We start from the raw sequence: 20,913 nt of genomic DNA, 5'->3' as shown, positions 1-20,913 counted from the left end.
TTTTTGGGGAAAAATCCGGGAAAAAATTGGGTGAAAATTGGGGAAAAAACGGCCAAAAAATGATGAAAATATGGGGGAAAAACACAGATTTTTTAGGTGCTGTTCAATATCATATGGGAATTTTGGGGAGAAAAAATGGGATTTTGGGAAAAATGGGAAAAAATTTAAATTTGGGAAAAAATTGGGAAAAAATTGGGTGAAAAATGGGGAAAAAATGGGAAAAATATGGGGAAAAAAGGAGATTTTTTAGGTGCTGTTCAAGGTTTTTTGGGATATTTTTGGGGTGAAAAAATGGGATTTTGGGAAAAACTGGAATTTTTTAATTTTGGGAAAAATCTGGGAAAAAATTGGGTGAAAATTGGGGAAAAAACGGCCAAAAAATGATGAAAATATGGGGGAAAAACACAGATTTTTTAGGTGCTGTTCTATATTATATAGGAATTTTGGGGAGAAAAAATGGGATTTTGGGAAAAATGGGGAAAAATTGAAATTTGGGAAAAAATTGGGAAAAAATTGGGTGAAAAATGGGGAAAAAATGGGAAAAATATGGGGAAAAAAGGAGATTTTTTTTGGTGCTGTTCAAGGTTTGGTGGGAATTTTTGGGGAGAAAAAATGGGATTTTGGGAAAAATAAAAAATTGGGATTTTGGGGAAAAATCCGGGTGAAAATTGGGTGAAAATTGGGGAAAAAATGGCCAAAAAATGGGGAAAAAATGAGGAGAAAAGGGAAAAAAAAAACGGATTTTATTTTGGGTGTTCAAGGTTTTTTGGGATATTTTTGGGGTGAAAAAATGGGATTTTGGGAAAAATGAAAAAATTGGGATTTTGGGAAAAAATTGGGAAAAAATTGGGGAAAAAAAGAAAGAAAATGGAGAAATTTGGGAATTTTGTGGGAGAAACTTTGGGGAATTTGGGAGAAAATTTGGGAATTTTGGGTGGAAAAATTGGGAATTTTGGGGCAAAAATTGGGAATTTTGGGGTTTTGGGGTGAAATTTGTGAATTTTGGTGGAAAAATTGGGAATTTTGGGGGAAAATCTGGAAAATTTTGGAATTGGGGGAGAAATCTGGGAATTTTATTGGAAAATTGGGAATTTTGGGTGGAAATTTGTGAATTTTGGGGCAAAAATTGGGAATTTTGGGGTTTTTTTGGGGTGAAAAATTGGGAATTTGGGGGAAAATCTGGAAAATTTTGGAATTGGAGGGAAAAATTTGGGAATTTTGGGTGGAAAATTGGGAATTTTGGGGTTTTTGGGGTGAAAATTGGAAATTTCGTGGTAAAATTTGGGAATTTGGGGAATTTTGGAGAGAAATTTGGGAATTTGGGTGGAAAAATTGGGAATTTTGGGTGAAAAAATTGGGATTTTTAGGGCAAAAATTGGGAATTTTGGGGGAATTTGGGGTAAAATTTGGGAATTTTGGGGGTAAAAAATTGGGAATTTTGGAATTGGGGGGGTGAAATTTGGGAATTTTGTGGTGAAATCTGGGAAATTTGGGATTTTTTTGTGGAAAATTGGGAATTTGAGGGGAAAAATTGGGAATTTTGGGTTTTTTGGGGTGGAAAATTGGGAATTTTGGGAGGGAATTTGGGAATTTGGGTGAAAAATTGGGAATTTTGGGTTCTTTGGGATGAAATCTGAAAATTTTGGGTGAAATTTGGGAAATTTGGGCATTTGGGGGGAAAATTGGGAATTTTGGGGTTTTTGGGGTGAAATTTGGAAATTTTGGGGTAAAATTTGGGAATTTTGGGAATTTTGGGGAGAAAATTGGGAATTTGAGGGGAAAAATTGGGAATTTGGGGTTTTTTGGGGTGGAAATTTGGGAATTTTGGGGTTTTTGAGGTGAAATCTGGGAATTTTGGGGGAAAATTGGGAATTTTGGGTTTTTTTGGGTGGAAAATTGGGAATTTGGGGGAAAAATTGTGAATTTTGGGTGGAAAAATTGGGAATTTTGGGGAGAAATTTGGGAATTTTGGGGCAAAATTTGGGAATTTTGGGTTTTTTTGGGGTGAAATTTGGGAATTTTGGGGTAAAATTGGGGAATTTTGGGAATTTTGGGGTGAAAATTGGGAATTTGGGGGGAAAATTGGGAAATTTGGGGTTTTTGGGGTGAAAATTGGGAATTTTGGGGTTTTTGAGGTGAAATTTGGGAATTTTGGTGGAAAAATTGGGAATTTTGGGTGGAAAAATTGAGAATTTGGGGATTTTTTGGGGTGAAAATCGGGAATTTTGGGGAGAAATTTGGGAATTTTGGGTGGAAAATTGAGAATTTTGGGGTTTTTTGGGGGGTTAAAATCCGGGAATTTTCTCTGGGAAATTTGGGAATTTTGGGTGGAAATTTGGGAATTTTGGGGAAAAATTGGGAATTTTGGGGGAAAAATGGGAATTTTGGGTGGAAAATTGGGGATTTTGGGGCAAAAATTGGGAAATTTGGGTTTTTTGGGGTGAAAATTTGGGAATTTTGTGTGGAAAAATTGTAAATTTGGGGGTAAAAAATTGGGAATTTTGGGGTTTTTTGGGGGTTAAAATCCGGGAATTTTCTCTGGGAAATTTGGGAATTTTGGGGCAAAAATTGGGAATTTTGGGGTTTTTTGGGGTGAAATTTGGAAATTTTGTGGTAAAATTGGGGAATTATGGGAATTTTGGGGAGAAATTTGGGAATTTTGGGGAAAAATTGGGAATTTTGGGTGGAAACATTGAGAATTTGGGGATTTTTGGGTGGAAAATTGGGAATTTTGGGTTTTTTTGGGTGGAAATCTGGGAATTTTGGGGGAAATTTGGGAATTTTGGGGTGAAAATTTGGGATTTTGGGTGGGAAAATTGGGAATTCTGTGGGAAATTGGAAAATTTTGGAATTGGGGGAGAAATTTGGGAATTAGGGCAGAAAATTGGGAATTTAGTGGGAAAATCGGGAATTTATGGGGCAAAAATTGGGAGTTTTGGGGTTTTTTGGGTGGAAATTTGGGAATTTTGGGTTTTGGGGGTGAAATTTGGAAATTTTGGGGTAAAATTTGGGAATTTTGGGTGGAAAATTGGGAATTTTGGGTGGAAAAATTGGGAATTTTGGGGAGAAATTTGGGAATTTTGGGCTGAAAATTGAGAATTTTGGGGTTTTTTGGGGGTTAAAATCCGGGAATTTTCTCTGGGAAATTTGAGGAATTTTCCCCGGATATTTTTTGGGCTGATTTTGGTGTTTTTTGGGATAAATTTTTCCCGGGAATTTCAGAGGATTCCGTTTACATGGAGAAAACGAGCGACCTCAGCGAGTACGTCCTGAACGAGAGCGGCCGAATCTTCTACGGCACCGAGGAGCAAATCGCGGAGAGATCCTGGAATTACGGCCAGGTCCGAGCCCCAAAATCCCGGGAATTCAACCCAAAAAAAATCCCAGAGGGAAATGGACCAAAAATCCGGGATTTTCACGAGAAAATTGGGGGTTTTCAGCAAAAAATTGGGATTTTTTTGACCCAAAATTGGATTTTTTGACCCAAAATTTGATTCTTTTTGCCAAAAATTGGGATTTTTTTGCCCCAAAATTGGGATTTTTTGCCCCTAAAATTGGGAATTTTTTTGGCCCAAAATTGGAATTTTTTCAGCAAAAAATTGGGATTTTTTTTGCCCCAAAATTTGCATTTTTAGCCCCAAAATTGGATTTTTTTTACCCTAAAATTGGGGGTTTTTTGCCCCAAAAATTGGGATTTTTTTTGGCCCAAAATTGGATTTTTTTTTACCAAAAACTTGGAATTTTTGACACTAATTTGGGATTTTTAGCCCCAAAATTGGGAATTTTTTAGCCCAAAATCGGATTTTTAGCCCCAAAATTGAGATTTTTTGTCTCAAAATTGGTTTTTTTACCAAAAAGTTGGAATTTTTGCCCCAAAATTGGAATTTTTTTTGCCCCAAAATTGGGATATTTTTACCAAAAAAATTGGATTTTTTGCCTCAAAATTTGAATTTTTGCCCCAAAATTGGGATTTTTTACCAAAAAAATTGGATTTTTTTGACCCAAAATTTGCATTTTTAGCCCCAAAATTGGATTTTTTTTACCCTAAAATTGGATTTTTTGACCCCAAAATTGGGATTTTTAGCCCCAAAATTGGGATTTTTTGCCTCAAAATTGGGATTTTTTAGCCCCAAAATTGGATTTTTTTTGCCCCAAAATCCAGAATTTTCTGGCAAAAATTGGAATTTTTTCTCTAAAATTGGATTTTTTTAGCCCCAAAATTGGGATTTTTTTGCCCCAAAATTGGGATTTTTTTGCCCCAAAATTGGGATTTTTTTAGCCCCAAAATTGGGATTTTTTTGCCCCAAAATTGGGATTTTTTTTGCCCCAAAATTGGATTTTTTTACCCTAAAATTGGGGTTTTTTGCCTCAAAATTGGGATTTTTTTACCCCAAAATTGGATTTTTTGACTCAAAATTGGATTTTTTACAAAAAAATTGGAATTTTTCCTCAAAAATTTGAAATTTTGCCCCAAAATTTGGTTTTTTTGCCCAATATTGGGATTTTTTTTTCCCCAAAATTGGGATTTTTAGCCCCAAAATTGGATTTTTTTCACCCCAAAATCAGATTTTTTTACCAAAAAATTGGAATTTTAGACACAAAATTGGGATTTAGTAAAAAAAATTGGATGTTTTGCTCAAAAATTTGAATTTTTGCCACAAAATTGGGATTTTTTGCCCAAAATTGGGATTTTTTTTTGACCCAAAATTGGGATTTTTTTGCCCAAAATTGGAATTTTTGACAAAAAATTGGATTTTTTTGCCCCAAAAATTGGGATTTTTTTTGGCCCTAAAATTGGGATTTTTTTTGCCCCAAAATTGGGATTTTTTTACCAAAACAATTGGATTTTTTTACCCTAAAATTGGGATTTTTTGGCCCAAAATTGGGATTTTTTTAGCCCCAAAATTGGGAATTTTTTTGCCCCAAAATTGGGATTTTTTTACCAAAACAATTGGATTTTTTGCCCCAAAATTTGCATTTTTAGCCCCAAAATTGGGAGGTTTTTTTAGCAAATAATTGGATTTTTAACCACAAAATTGGGATTTTTTTTGGCCCAAAATTGGAATTTTTTTACCAAAAAGTTGGAACTTTTGCCACAAAACTGGGATTTTTTTGCCTCAAAATTGGAATTTTTAGCCCTAAAATTGAGATTTTTTTTTTTTCCCCAAAATTGGGATTTTTTTACCAAAAAAATTGGATTTTTTTTACCCTAAAATTGGATTTTAGCCCCAAAATTGGAATTTTTTTTGGCCCAAAATTGGGATTTTTTACCAAAAAGTTGGATTTTTAACCCCAAAATTGTGATTTTTTACCCCAAAATTGGATTTTTTACCCTAAAATTGGACTTTTTTGCCCCAAAATCCAGAATTTTTTCTCAAAAATTGGAATTTTTTGCCCCAAAATTGGGATTTTTTAGCCTCAAAATTGGGATTATTTTTGCCCAAAAATTGGGATTTTTTTACCAAAAAATTGGATTTTTTTACCAAAAATTTGGATTTTTTGCCCTAAAATTGAGATTTTTTTCCTCAAAAATTGGAATTTTTGCCCCAAAATCAGATTTTTTTACCCTAAAATTGGATTTTTTGACCCAAAATCCGGAATTTTTCCTCCAAAATTGGAATTTTTTTGCCCCAAAATTGGGATTTTTTTTTTGCCCCAAAATTGGTTTTTTTTACCAAAAACTTGGATTTTTAGTCCTAAAATTGGGATTTTTTTACCCCAAAATTTGGAATTTTTGCCCCAAAATTGGACTTTTTTGCCCTAAAATTGAAAGGTTTGGAGGGGTTAATCCAGAAAAAAATGGGAATTTTGGGAATTTTCCGGAATTTTCTGGAATTTTGGGAAAAGCCCCAAAATTGACCCAAAATTGGGATTTTTTTTTTACCCAAAATTGGGATTTTTTACCCCAAAATTTGCCATTTTGGAGCCAAAATGGTTTCGATTTCGGGGGATTTGGGGAAATTTTTGGGGGGAATTTGGGGAATTTTGGGATTCCGGAAAATTTGGGAATTTTCCATGAAAAATTTGGGAAAAATCCCAAAAATTTGGGGTCAAAAAAAGCCATTTTGGGGCCATTTTAACGCATTTTCCCCAAATTTTCGCCATTTTTGATTGGATTTTTTTGGGGAATTTTTGGGAATTTTTAGGAATTTTGGGAATTCTGGGATTTTAGGAATCAATTCCAAAAATTTGGGATCAGAAATTCCATAAAAATCCCAAAATTTGGGTCAAAAAAAGCCAATTTAGGTCAATTTTAACTCATTTTCCTCAAATTTTCGCCATTTTTGATCGGATTTTTTCAGGAATTCCAGGAATTTGGGGAATTTTGGGAATTTTGGGAATTTTGGGATTTTTGGGATCAATTCCAAAAATTTGGGATCCCAAATCCCATAAAAACCTCAAAATTTGGGTCAAAAAGTGCCATTTTTGGGTCATTTTTGGGGATTTTCCTCAAATTTTCGCCGTTTTTGACCGGATTTTTTTTGGGATTTCAGGAATTTTGGGAATTTTGGAAATTTTGAGATTTTCAGGATCAATTCCAAAAATTTAGGATCCCAAATCCCATAAAAAACCCCAAAATTTGGGTCAAAAAAAGCCAATTTAGGTCAATTTTAACTCATTTTCCTCAAATTTTTTTCCATTTTTGACCCAATTTATTTCGGGAATTTTGGGGAATTTTTTGGGAATTTTTGGGAATTTTGGGAATTTTGAGATTTTCAGGATCAATTCCAAAAATTTGAGATCCCAAATCCCTTAAAAACCCCCAAAATTTGGGTCAAAAAAAGCCAATTTAGCTCAATTTTAACTCATTTTTCTCAAATTTTCGCCATTTTTGATCGGATTTTTTTGGGGAATTTTTGGGAATTTTGGGGAATTTTGGGGAATTTTGGGAATTTTTAGGAATTTTGGGAATTTTGAGATTTTCAGGATCAATTCCAAAAATTTGAGATCCCAAATCCCATAAAAAAACCCCAAAATTTGGGTCAAAAAGCGCCAATTTAGGTCAATTTTAACGCATTTTCCTCAAATTTTGGCCATTTTTAACCGGATTTTTTTGGGAATTTTTTGGGAATTTTTGGGAATTTTGGAAATTTTGGGATTTTCAGGATCAATTCCAAAAATTTGGGATCCCAAATCCCATAAAAACCCCAAAATTTGGGTCAAAAAGCGCCAATTTAGGTCAATTTTAACGCATTTTTCTCAAATTTTCACCGTTTTTGACCGGATTTTTTTGGGGAATTCCAGGAATTTTGGGAATTTTGGGAATTTTGGGATTTTCAGGATCAATTCCAAAAATTTGGGATCCCAAATCCCATAAAAACCCCCAAAATTTGGGTCAAAAAGCGCCATTTTTGGGTCATTTTAGGGGATTTTCCTCAAATTTTGGCCATTTTTGATCGGATTTTTTTTGGAATTCCAGGAATTTTGGGAATTTTGGGAATTTTGGGAATTTTGGGATCAATTCCAAAAATTTGGGATCTCAAATCCCATAAAAACCCCAAAATTTGGGTCAAAAAGCTCCAATTTTGGTCAATTTTAACACATTTTTCTCAAATTTTTTGCATTTTTGACCGGATTTTTTTTGGAATTCCAAGAATTTTGGGAATTTTGGGAATTCTGGGATTTTTGGGATCAATTCCAAAAATTTGGGATCCCAAATCCCATAAAAAAACCCCAAATTTGGGTCAAAAAGAGCCATTTTTGGGTCATTTTAGGGGATTTTCCCCAAATTTTGGCCATTTTTGACCGGATTTTTTCGGGAATTCCAGGAATTTTGGGAATTTTGGGAATTCCACGATTTTTTGTAACAGTTTCAAAAATTTGGGATCAGAAATCCATAAAAACCCCCAAAATTTGGGTCAAAAATCACCATTTTAACGCATTTTCCCCCAATTTTCGCCGTTTTCCACCGGATTTTTTTTTGGGAATTTTGGGAATTTTTGGGGAATTTTTTTGAATTTTGGGAATTTTGAGATTTTAGGGATCAATTCCAAAAATTTGAGATCCCAAATCCCATAAAAAACCCCAAATTTGGGTCAAAAAAAGCCATTTTTGGGTCATTTTAACACATTTTCCCCAAATTTTGGCCATTTTTGATCGGATTTTTTTGGAATTTTTTGGGAATTTTGGGAATTTTGGGAATTCCACGATTTTTTGTAACAGTTTCAAAAATTTGGGATCAGAAATCCATAAAAAACCCCAAAATTTGGGTCAAAAAGAGCCAATTTTCGTCAATTTTAACGCATTTTTCTCAAATTTTCGCCATTTTTGATCGGATTTTTTTTGGAATTTCGGGAATTTTGGGAATTTTGGGAATTCTGGGATTTTTGGGAACAGTTTCAAAAATTTGGGATCAGAAATCCATAAAAAACCCCAAATTTTGGGTCAAAAAGTGCCATTTTTGGGTCATTTTAACGCATTTTCCCCCAATTTTCGCCGTTTTCCACCGGATTTTTTTCGGGAAATTTCGGGAATTTGGGGATTTTTGGGAATTTTGGGAATTTTGGGAATTTTTTGGCCATTCCCGCAGTTCGAGCCGGGGGTTTTGGACGCCTGCCTCTTCATCCTGGACCGCCGGGGGATGCCCCACAGCGCCCGCGGTGACCCCGTCATGGTGGCCAGGGTGGTGTCGGCCATGGTGAGGAAAAAACCGGAATTCCGGGAAAAATCTGGGAATTCTGGGGGGAATTTGGGAATTCTGGGGGATTTGGGAATTTTGGGGGAATTTTTGGGATTTTTTGGGGGAAATTTGGGGATTTTTGGGGGAAAATTTGGGGATTTTTGGGGATTTTGGGGAAATTTTTGGAAATTTTGGGGATTTTTTGGGGATTTTTTGGGAATTTTGGGGGAAATTTGAGAGAATTTGGGGATTTTGGAGGGAAATTTTGGGAATTTTGGAGGAATTTTGAGGGGAAATTTGGGAATTTTGGGGAAATTTGGGGGATTTGGGGGAATTTTGGGAATTTTGGGGGAAATTTGGGAATTTTGGGGGGATGTGGGGGGAAATCTGGGAATTTTAAGTGAATTTTTGGGCATTTTGGGGGAATTTTGAGGGAATTTTGGGGAAATTTGGGAATTTTGGGGGAATTTTGGGGGAATTTTTGGGGATTTTGGGGGAATTTTGAGGAAATTTGGGAATTTGGGGGGAATCTGGGAATTTTAAGGGAATTTTTGGGAATTTTGGGGGAATTTTGGGGGAATTTTGGGGGAATTTTGGGGAAATTTTGGGGGAATTTTGGGGGAATTTTGGGAATTTTTGGGGGAAATTTGGGAATGTTGGGGGAATTTTGGGGAAATTTTGCGGGAATTTTGGGGGAAATTTTTGGGAATTTTGGGGAAAAAATGGGAATTCTGGGGGAAAAATGGGAATTTTGGGGGAAATTTGGGAATTTTGGGGGAAATTTGGGAATTTTAAGGGAATTTTTGGGGGATTTTGAGGGAATTTTGGGGATTTTTTGGGGAATTTTTGGGGGAATTTTGGGGAATTTTGGGGGAATTTTGATGGGAAATTTGGGAATTTGGGAGTAAATTTGGGAAAATTTGGGAATTTTAAGTGAATTTTTGGGAATTTTGGGGAAATTTGGGGGAATTTTTGGGGAGTTTTGAGGGAATTTTGGGGAAATTTTGGGGAAATTTGGGGGAATTTTGGAGGGAATTTGGGGGGAAATTTGGGAATTTTGGGGAGAAAATTTGGGAATTTTGGGGAGAATCCGGGGATTTTGAGGGAAATTTGGGAAAATTTGGGAATTTTAAGTGAATTTTTGGGAATTTTGGGGGAATTTGGGGAAATTTTGGGATTTTGGGGTAAATTTGGGGGGAAATTTTGGAATTTTGGGGGAAATTTGGGAATTTTGGGGGGAATCTGGGAATTTTAAGGGAATTATTGGGAATTTGGGGGGAATTTTGGGGGGAATTTGGGGGATTTTGGGGAAATTTGGGGATTTTTGGGGAATTTTTGGGGGATTTGAGGGGAGATTTGGGAATTCTGGGGTAAATTTGGGAAAATTTGGGAATTTTAAGTAATTTTTTGGGAATTTTTGGGAATTTTGGGGGAAATTTGGGAATTCCGGGGGATTTGGGAATTTTGGGGGAATTTTTGGGAAAATTGGGGAATTTTGGGGGAATTTGGGAGAAATTTGGGGGATTTTGGGGAATTTTGGGAATTTTGGGGAAATTTTGGGGATTTTTGGGGGGAAATTTGGGAATTTTAAGTGAATTTTTGGGCATTTTGGGGGAATTTTGAGGGAATTTTGGGGAAATTTGGGAATTTTGGGGAATTTTTTGGGAATTTTTGGGGGAATTTTGGGGGGATTTGGGGGGAAATCCAGGAATTTCGGGGAAATTTTGGGAATTTGAAGTGAATTTTTGGGCATTTTGGGGGAATTTTGGGGGGAAATTTGGGGATTTTGGGGGAAATTTGGGAATTTTAAGGGAATTTTTGGGGGAATTTGGGAATTTTAAGTGAATTTTTGGGGATTTTGGGGGAATTTGAGGAAAAATCCGGGAATTTTGAGGGAATTTTTGGGGGAAAATTTGGGAATTTTAAGTGAATTTTTGGGGAATTTTGGGGGAATTTTGGGGGAATTTTGCGGGAATTTCGGGGATTTTTGGGGGAAATTTTTGGGAATTTTGGGGGAAATTTGGGGATTTTTGAGGAAATTTGGGAATTTTGGGGAAATTTTGAGGATTTTTTGGGGAATTTTGGGGGAATTTTGAGGGAATTTTGGGGAAATTTTGGGGGAATTTTGAGGGAATTTTGGGGGAAATTTTTGGGAATTTTGGGGAAAAAATGGGAATTCTGGGGGAAAATTGGGAATTCGGGGGAAATTTGGGGGGAATTTGGGGGAAATTTGGGAATTTTGGGGGGAAATTTTGGGGGAAATTTTGTGAATTTGGGGGAATTTGGGGAATTTTGGGGGGAAATTTGGGAATTCTGGGGGAATTTGGGGGAATTTTGGGGAAATTTCGGAATTTTTGGGGAAATTTTGGGGAAATTTTGGGAATTTTGGGGGAATTTTGAGGGGAAATTTGGGAATTTTGGGGAAAATTTGGGAATTTTGGGGAATTTTGAGGGAATTTTTGGGGGGATTTTTGGGAAATTCTTGGGAATTTGGGGGAAATTTTTGGGGATTTGGGGGAAATTTGGGAATTTTGGGGGAATTTGGGGGAAATTTTTGGGATTTGGGGGAAATTTTGGAGGATTTTGGGGAGATTTGGGAATTTTGGGGGGGATTTTTGGGGAAATTTGGGGGATTTGGGGGGAAAATGTTGGGAATTTTGGGGGGAATCCGGGGATTTTAAGTGAATTTTTGGGGAATTTTGGGGGAATTTGAGGAACAATCCTGGAATTTTGGGGGGAATTTTGGGGGGAATTTTGGGGATTTTGGGGAAATTTTGGGAATTTTGGAGGAATTTTGAGGGGAAATTTGGGAATTTGGGGCTAAATTTGGGAATTTTAAGTGAATTTTTGGGAATTTTAAGTGAATTTTGAGGGAATTTTGAGGGAAAATTTGAGAATTTTGGGGGAATTTTGGGGGGGATTTGAGGGGAAATTTGGGAATTTGGGGAAAATTTTGGGAATTTTGGGGGAATTTGGGAATTTTGGGGAATTTTTTGGGAATTTTGAGAGAATTTTTGGGAATTTTGGAGAAATTTGGGGAAAATTCGGGAATTTGGGGGTAAATTTTGGGACTTTAGGAATTTCTGAGGGATTTTGGGGGGACTGTTGGGAATTTGGAGGCAAAATCCTGGGAATTCGGGGGGAAATCCCGGAATTTTGGGGGAATTTGGGGAAATTTTGGGGGGAATTCTTAGGATTTTGGGGGAATTTTGAGGGATTTTGGGGATTTTGGAGAGGAATTCAGGAATTTGGGGGGAAATCTGGGAATTTTGGGAAAACTTTGGGGAATTTTGGGGAAATTCAGGAAATTTGGGGATTTCGGAGGGATTTGGGGGGATTTGGAAAGGAATTTTGGGGGAATTTTTGGGATTTGGGGGAATTTGGGGAATTTTGGGGAGAATTTTGGGGAATTTGGGGGTAAATCAGGGAATTTTGGAGGGATTTGGTTAATTTTGGGGGGAATTTTGGGTATTTTGGGGGAATTTTGGGGATTTTGAGGGAATTCCTGGAATTCGGGGAGAAATTCAGGAATTTTGAGGGAATTCTGGGGATTTTGGGAGGAATTTTGGGGAATTTTGGGTGAATTCCTGGGATTTTGGGCTGAATCCCCTCAATTCCCTCCCCATTTCCCCTCCCTTCACCTCCCAATTTTCCCGACTTTTTCTCGGGATTTTTCCCATTTTTTTCCCCAATTTTTTCCCCCATTTTTTCCCAATTTTTCCTGGAATTTTTTCCTGAATTTCCATGATTTTTTCCCATTTTTTCCCTGATTTTTCCCCGATTTTTCCTCGATTTTTCCCTGTTATTTTTCCCTTTTTTTTCCCCATTTTTCCCCCATTTTCCCCCATTTTCCCCAATTTCTTCCCTGATTTTTTCCCTGTTTTTTCCCCTGATTTTTCCCAATTTTCCCCGATTTTCCCCTATTTTTCCCTATTATTTTTCCCCATTTTCCCCGGGATTTTTCCCTATTATTTTTCCCTTTTTTTCCCCGACATTTTTCCCTTTATTCCACTGGTTTTTCCTTATTATTTTTCCCTATTTTCTCTATTATTTTCCCCCATTTTTCCCAATTATTTTTCCCGATTTTCCCCAATTTTTTCCCCAATTTTTCCCCGATTTTTTCCCCAATTTTTTCCCCATTTTTCCCCCGATTTTTCCTTATTATTTTTCCCTGATTTTTCCCTGGGATTTTTCCTGAATTTCCTCGTTTTTTTCTGATTTTATCCCCGATTTTCCCCCAATTTTTCCCCAATTTTTCCCCCGATTTTTCCCAAATTTCACCCAATTTTTCCCGGGATTTTTCCCGTGAATTCCCAGATTTTTCCCGGATAATTTTCCCGAATTTCCCAGGTGAATTCCCTGGACGACAGCGGGGTTCTGGTGGGGAACTGGACCGGGGATTATTCCCAAGGGACGAACCTCCCAATTCCTCATTTCCCACCATTTTCCCCAAATTTTCCCCCAATTTTTCCCCATTTTTTTCCCCGATTTTTGTTGATTTTCCCCCAATTTTTCCCCCAATTTTCCCCCAATTTTTTCCTCGATTTTTTCCCGATTTTTCCCCAAATTTTTCCCCATTTTCCCCCAATTTTTCCCCGGATTTTTCCCTATTATTTTTCCGCATTTTTCCCTATTATTTTTCCTGATTTTTCCCCATTTTTTTCCTCGATTTTTCCGGGAATTTTTCCCTATTATTTTTCCCAAATATTTTTCCCTATTTTTCCCAATTTTCCCCCAATTTTTTCCCCCATTTTTCCTCATTATTTTTCCTGATTTTTCCCCGATTTTTCCCGGATTTTTCCCTGATTTTTCCCTGATTTTTCCCTGATTTTTTCCCAATTTTTCCTCCTATTTTTTTCCTTGATTTTTCCTCGATTTTTCCCCAATTTTTTCCCAATTTTCCCCCGATTTTCCCCCTATTTTTCCCCCGATTTTTCCCTATTATTTTTCCCTATTTTCCCCAATTTTTCCCCAATTTTTCCCTGATTTTTCCCGATTTTTTCCCCGATTTTTCCCTATTATTTTTTTCCCGATTTTTCCCTGGATTTTTCCTGAATTTCCTCATTTTTTTCTGATTTTTTCCCTGATTTTTCCCCAATTTTTCCCCAAATTTCCCCCAATTTTTCCCGGGATTTTTCCCAGATTTCCCCAGATAATTTTCCCCTGGAATTCCCGAATTTCCCAGGTGAATTCCCTGGACGACAGCGGGGTTCTGGTGGGGAACTGCACCAGGGATTGTTCCCAAGGGACGAACCTCCCCATTCCCCATTTCCCACCATTTTCCCCCAATTTTCCCCCAATTTTTCCCCATTTTTTTCCCCGATTTTTGTTGATTTTCCCCCAATTTTTTCCTCGATTTTTTCCCGATTTTTCCCCAATTTTTTCCCATTTTTTTTCCTTGATTTTTCCCCATTTTTTTCCCAATTTTTCCCTATTTTTCCCCCAATTTTCCCCCGATTTTCCCCCCATTTTTCCCTATTATTTTTCCCTATTTTTCCTAATTTTCTCCCAATTTTTCCCCCCATTTTTCCTTATTATTTTTCCCGATTTTTCCCCCATTTTCCCCCCATTTTTCCCCATTTTTCCCCAATTCTCCCCCAATTTTTTCCTCAATTTTTTCCCAATTTTCCTCAATTTTCCCCCAATTTTTCCCCAATTTTCCCCCAATTTTTCTCCAATTTTCCCCCAATTTTTCCCCATTTTTTTCCCGATTTTTCCCCGATTTTTCCTCCTGTTTTTTTACCCAGTTCCCCCAATTTTCCCCCAATTTTTTCCCCAATTTTTCCCAATTTTCCCCCAATTTTCCCCGATTTTTCCCGGAATTTTTCCCTATTTTCCCCCCTGATTTTTTCCTTGATTTTTCCCTGATTTTTTTCCCCAATTTTCCCCCAATGTTTCCCTATTATTTTTCCCCAATTTTTTCCCCGATTTTTCCCCATTTTCTCCCCATTTTTCCCGATTTTCCCCCGATTTTTCCCTGATTTTTCCCCCATTTTTCCTCCTATTTTTTTCCCAATTTTTCCCTAATTTTTCCCCAATTTTTTCCTTGATTTTTCTCCCAATTTTTCCCCGATTTTTTCCCCAATTTTTCCCCCAATTTTTTTCCCCGATTTTTCTTCATTTTTCCCCGATTTTTCCCTGATTTTTCCCCCATTTTTCCTCCTATTTTTTTCCCAATTTTTCCCCATTTTTTACCCAATTTTCCCCAATTTTTCCCCAATTTTTCCCCTATTTTTCCCCCTATTTTTCCCCCAATTTTTCCCTATTATTTTTCCCTATTATTTTTCCCTATTTTTCCCAATTTTCCCCCAATTTTTCCCCGTTTTTCCCCAATTTTTCCCCAATTTTTCCCTATTATTTTTTCCCCGATTTTTCCCGGGATTTTTCCCGATTTTTCCCTATTTTTCCCTATTATTTTTCCCTTTTTTCCCCCATTTTTTCCTTATTATTTTTCCCTATTTTCTCTATTATTTTCCCCCATTTTTCCCAATTATTTTTCCCAATTTTCCCCAATTTTTTCCCCAATTTTTCCCCAATTTTTCCCCGATTTTCCCCCGATTTTTTCCCTGATTTTTCCCAAATTTCCCCCGATTTTTCCCGGGATTTTTCCCGTGAATTCCCAGATTTTTCCCGGATAATTTTCCCGAATTTCCCGGATTTTTCCCGGAATGTTTTCCAGGTGAATTCCCTGGACGACAGCGGGGTTCTGGTGGGGAACTGGACCGGGGATTATTCCCAAGGGACGAACCTCCCCATTCCCGATTTTCCCCGATTTTCCCCAAATTTTTTCCCCCATTTTTCCTCCTATTTTTTTACCCATTTTTCCCCAATTTTTCCCGATTTTCCCCCAATTTTTTTCCCCGATTTTTCTTCATTTTTCCCCGATTTTTTCCCCGATTTTTTCCCAATTTTTTCCCCAATTTTCCCTCAATTTTTCCCCCAATTTCCCCCAATTTTTCCCCAATTTTTCCCAATTTTTTCCCCAATTTTTCCCCAATTTTCCCCCAATTTTTTCCTCGATTTTTCCCCAATTTTTCCCCGATTTTTTCCCGATTTTCCCCCCACTTTTCCCCCGATTTTTCCCTATTATTTTTTCCTCTTTTGCCCAATTTTTCCCCCAATTTTTTCCCCAATTTTTCCCCGATTTTTTCCCCAATTTTTCCCGATTTTTCCCCCGATTTTTCCCTATTATTTTTCCCTGATTTCCCTGGGATTTTTCCTGAATTTCCTCGGTTTTTTTCGGATTTTTTCCCTGATTTTTCCCCGATTTTTCCCCAATTTTTTCCCGATTTTCCCCCACTTTTCCCCCGATTTTTCCCTATTATTTTTCCCTGATTTTTCCCTGGGATTTTCCCTGAATTTCCTCGATTTTTTTCTGATTTTATCCCCGATTTTTCCCCCAATTTTTCCCCAATTTTTTTCCCAATTTTTTCCCCGATTTTTCCCAAATTTCCCCCAATTTTTCCCGGGATTTTTCCCAGCTTTCCCAGATTTTTCCCGGATAATTTTCCTGAATTTCCCAGGTGAATTCCCTGGACGACAGCGGGGTTCTGGTGGGGAACTGGACCGGGGATTATTCCCAAGGGACGAACCCCTCGGCCTGGGCCGGCTCCGTGGGGATCCTGCGCAGCTTCCACGGCACCGGAGCCCCCGTCAGATACGGACAGTGCTGGGTGTTCGCCGGCGTGGTCACCACTGGTTCGTACTGGTTTATACTGGGAGGGACTGGGAGCGGGAAAAAACGGGGAAAAAATGGGGAAAAACGGTGAAAAAATGGTGAAAAATGGTGAAAAAATGGCGGAAATACGGTAAATAAAGGGTTAAAAATGGGGGAATATGGGGAAGAAAGGGTTAAAAATGGCGGAAATGGTTACTGGTTTATACTGGTTTATACTGGGAGGAGAGAAATGGGGAAAAAATGGGGAGAAACGGTGAAAAAATGGGAAAAAATGGTGAAAAAATGACGGAAATATGGGGAAAACGGCGAAGAAAGGGTTAAAAATGGTGAAGAAAGGGTTAAAAATGGCAAAGGAAGGGTTAAAAATGGGGTTTGGAGTGACTGGTTTGTACTGGTTTATACTGGGAGGGACTGGGAGGGGAAAAATGGGAAAAAATGGAAAAAATGGTGAAAAAACAATAAAAAAATGGGAAAAATCTGGCAAAGAAAGGGTTAAAAATGGGGACAAAATAGGTTAAAAATGGGGGAAATGGGGGTTTGGGGTTACTGGTTTATACTGGTTTATACTGGGAGGGACTGGGAGGAGAAAAAATGGGGAAAAATGTGAAAAAATGGTGGAAATATGGGAAAAATGGCGAAGAAAGGGTTAAAAATGGGGAAGAAAGGGTTAAAAATGGCGGAAATGGGGGTTTGGGGTTACTGGTTTATACTGGTTTATACTGGTTTATACTGGTTTATACTGGGAGGAGAGAAATGGGAGAAAAACGGGAAAAAATGGTGAAAAAATGGTGAAAAATGGTGAAAAAATGGTGGAAATATGGTAAATAAAGGGTTAAAAATGGGGGAAATGGGGTTTGGGGTTACTGGTTTGTACTGGTTTATACTGGGAGGAGAGAAATGGGGGAAAAACGGGAAAAAATGGGGAAAAAACGGGACAAACCTGGCAAAGAAAGGGTTAAAAATGGCAAAGAAAGGATTAAAAATGGGCAAAAAATATGGAAAAGAAAGGGTTAAAAATGGGGGTAAATGGGGGCTTGGGGTTACTGGTTTGTACTGGTTTATACTGGTTTATACTGGTTTATACTGGGAGGGGAAAAATAGGGGAAAAACGGGGGGGAAATGGCAAAAATATGGGAAAGAAAGGGTTAAAAATGGGGTTTGGGGTGACTGGTTTGGACTGGTTTATACTGGTTTATACTGGTCCAAACTGGTTTATACTGCTTTATACTGGTTTATACTGGTTTGTACTGGTTTATACTGGTTTATACTGGTTTATACTGGTCCAAACTGGTTTATACTGGTTTATACTGGTTTGTACTGGTTTATACTGGTCCAAACTGGTCCAAACTGGTTTATACTGGTCAGAACTGAGTCAAACTGGGAGATAAACCATCCCTATACTGGTTTATACTGGTTTATACTGGTTTAAACCACTTTAAACTGGCTTGTTCTGCCCTATACTGGTTTATACTGGTCTGTACTGGTTTCTACTGGTCCAAACTGGTTTATACTGGTTTATACTGGTTTATACTGGTTTATACTGGTCAGAACCAAGTCAAACTGGGACACAACCCATCCCTATACTGGTTTATACTGGTTTATACTGACTTAAACCAGTTTAAAGTGACTTATTTTGCCCTATACTGGTCTATACTGGTCTATACTGGTTTATACCGGTTTATACTGGTTTATACTGGTCCATACTGGTTTATACTGGTTTATACTGGTCAGAACCGAGTCAAACTGGGACACAACCCATCCCTATACTGGTTTATACTGGTTTATACTGACTTAAACCAGTTTAAAGTGACTTATTTTGCCCTATACTGGTTTATACTGGTTTATACTGGTTTATACTGGTTTATACTGGTTTATACTGGTCAGAACCGAGTCAAACTGGGACAGAAACCATCTCTAAACTGGTTTATACTGGTTTAAACCACTTTAAACTGTCTTATTCTGCACTATACCAGTTTATACCGGGTTATACTGGTTTATACTGGTTTATACTGGTTTATACTGGTCCAAACTGGTTTCTACTGGTTTCTACTGGTCAGTCCTGCGCTGCCTGGGGCTGCCCACCCGCACGGTGACCAATTACAACTCGGCCCACGACACCGACACCTCGCTGACCACCGACATCTACCTGGACGAGAGCATGCGGCCGCTGGAGCGCCTCAACACCGACTCCGTCTGGTACTGGTTTATACTGGTTTATACTGGTTTGTACTGGGATTTTTTTGGGAATTTTTTGGGATTTTTTTGGGATTTTTTTGGATTTTTTTGGGATTTTTTGGGGGGTTTTTGAGGGGTTTAAAGGGTTAAAAATGGGGAAAAATGGGGGAAATTGATGGATTTTTATACTGGTTTATACTGGTTTATACTGGTTTATACTGGTTTAGACTGGTTTATACTGGTTTATACTGGTTTATACTGGTTTATACTGGTTTGTACTGGGAGGGGCTGGGAGGGTGCCCAGGGAATTTTTTGGGATTTTTTTGGGATTTTTTTGGAATTTTTGGGGGTTTTTTTGGGGGGAAAAATGGGGAAAAATGGGGGAACTTGATGGATTTTTATACTGGTTTATACTGGTTTGTACTGGTTTATACTGGTTTATACTGGTTTATACTGGTTTATACTGGTTTATACTGGGAGGGGCTGGGAGGGGCTCCAGGGATTTTTTTGGGAATTTTTTGGGATTTTTTGGGGGGTTTTTGAGGGGTTTAAAGGGTTAAAAATGGGGAAAAAATGGGGGAAATTGATGGATTTTTATACTGGTTTATACTGGTTTATACTGGTTTATACTGGTTTGTACTGGGAGGGGCTGGGAGGGTGCCCAGGGAATTTTTTGGGATTTTTTTGGGATTTTTTTGGAATTTTTGGGGGTTTTTTGGGGGGAAAAATGGGGGAAAATGGGGGAAATTGATGGATATTTATACTGGTTTATACTGGTTTATACTGGTTTATACTGGGAGGGACCCCAGGGATTTTTTTGGGAATTTTTGGGGATTTTTTTGGAATTTTTGGGGGGAAAAATGGAAAAAAATGGGAAAATTGATGGGTTTTGATACTGGTCCATACTGGTTTATACTGGTTTATACTGGTTTATACTGGTTTATACTGGGAGGGACCCCAGGGATTTTTCTGGGAATTTTTTTGGATTTTTTTTGGAATTTTTTTGGATTTTTTGGGGGGAAAAATGGGGGAAATTGATGGATTTTTATACTGGTTTATACTGGTTTGTACTGGTTTGTACTGGTTTATACTGGTTTATACTGGGAGGGGCTTCAGGGATTTTTTGGGGAATTTTTTTGGGATTTTTTTGGATTTTTTGGGGGGAAAAATGGGGAAAAATGGGGAAATGGATGGATATTTATACTGGTTTATACTGGTTTATACTGGTTTATACTGGTTTATACTGGTTTATACTGGTTTGTACTGGGAGGGGCTGGGAGGGGCTCCAGGGATTTTTCTGGGAATTTTTTGAGATTTTTTTGGGATTTTTTTTTGATTTTTTTGAGGGAAAAATGAGGAAAAATGGGAAAAATTGATGGATTTTGATTCTGGTTTATACTGGTTTATACTGGTTTGTACTGGTTTATACTGGTTTATACTGGTTTGTACTGGTTTATACTGGGAGGGACCCCAGGGATTTTTTGGGAATTTTTTTGGGGGAAAAATAGAGGAAATCGATGGGTTTTGATACCGGTCTATACTGGTTTATACTGGTTTATACTGGTTTATACCGGTCTATACTGGTCTATACTGGTCTATACTGGTTTATACTGGTCCATACTGGTTTATACTGGTCTGTACTGGTTTTCCAGGAATTTCCACGTGTGGAACGACTGCTGGATGAAGCGGCCGGACCTCCCCGACGGATACGACGGCTGGCAGGTGGTGGACGCCACGCCGCAGGAGACCAGCAGCGGTACTGGTTTATACTGGTTTATACTGGTTTATACTGGTTTATACTGGTTTATACTGGTTTGGACTGGGAGGGACTGGGAGGGGTCCCAGGGATTTTTTTGGGAATTTTTTGGGAATTTTTGGGCGGTTAAAAGAGTTAAAAATGGGGGAAATGGATGGATTTTCATACTGGTTTATACTGGTTTATACTGGTTTATACTGGTTTATACTGGTTTGAACTGGTTTGAACTGGTTTGAAGTGGTTTGGACTGGTTTGGACTGGTTTGGACTGGTTTATACTGGTCCATACTGGTTTATACTGGTCCATACTGGTCCATACTGGTTTATACTGGTTAATACTGGTCCATACTGGTTTATACTGGTCCATACTGGTTTATACTGGTTTATACTGGTCCATACTGGTCCATACTGGTTTATACGGGTCCATACTGGTCCATACTGGTCCATACTGGTCCATACTGGTTTATACTGGTCCATACCGGTCCATACTGGTCCATACTGGTTTATACTGGTCCATACTGGTTTATACTGGTCCATACTGGTTTATACCGGTCCATACTGGTCCATACTGGTCCATACTGGTCTATACTGGTCCATACTGGTCCATACTGGTTTATACTGGTCCATACTGGTTTATACTGGTTTATACTGGTCCATACTGGTCCATACTGGTCCATACTGGTTT

At 37.9% G+C, this 20,913-nt stretch overlaps 1 protein-coding gene across 1 annotated transcript in view; it reads left to right on the top strand.

Annotated features, from left to right (window-relative positions):
• TGM1 (transglutaminase 1) overlaps positions 1-20,913 on the top strand; it is a gene marked incomplete at its 3' end in the record, with an annotated part of 65,483 nt that overhangs the window by 23,730 nt on the left and 20,840 nt on the right. The window contains exons 5-9 of the mRNA XM_058853211.1: positions 3,223-3,341; positions 8,531-8,638; positions 16,144-16,318; positions 18,356-18,494; positions 20,126-20,229. Of these exons, the coding sequence (XP_058709194.1) occupies positions 3,223-3,341; positions 8,531-8,638; positions 16,144-16,318; positions 18,356-18,494; positions 20,126-20,229 (645 nt within the window). The remainder of the gene's footprint in view (positions 1-3,222; positions 3,342-8,530; positions 8,639-16,143; positions 16,319-18,355; positions 18,495-20,125; positions 20,230-20,913) is intronic.

The sequence above is a fragment of the Poecile atricapillus genome, chromosome 19 (assembly GCF_030490865.1).
Source record: "Poecile atricapillus isolate bPoeAtr1 chromosome 19, bPoeAtr1.hap1, whole genome shotgun sequence".
NCBI classification, from domain to species: Eukaryota; Metazoa; Chordata; class Aves; order Passeriformes; family Paridae; genus Poecile; species Poecile atricapillus.
Note: the sequence above shows the minus strand (reverse complement) of the source record. Positions and strands in the feature narration are given on the sequence as shown.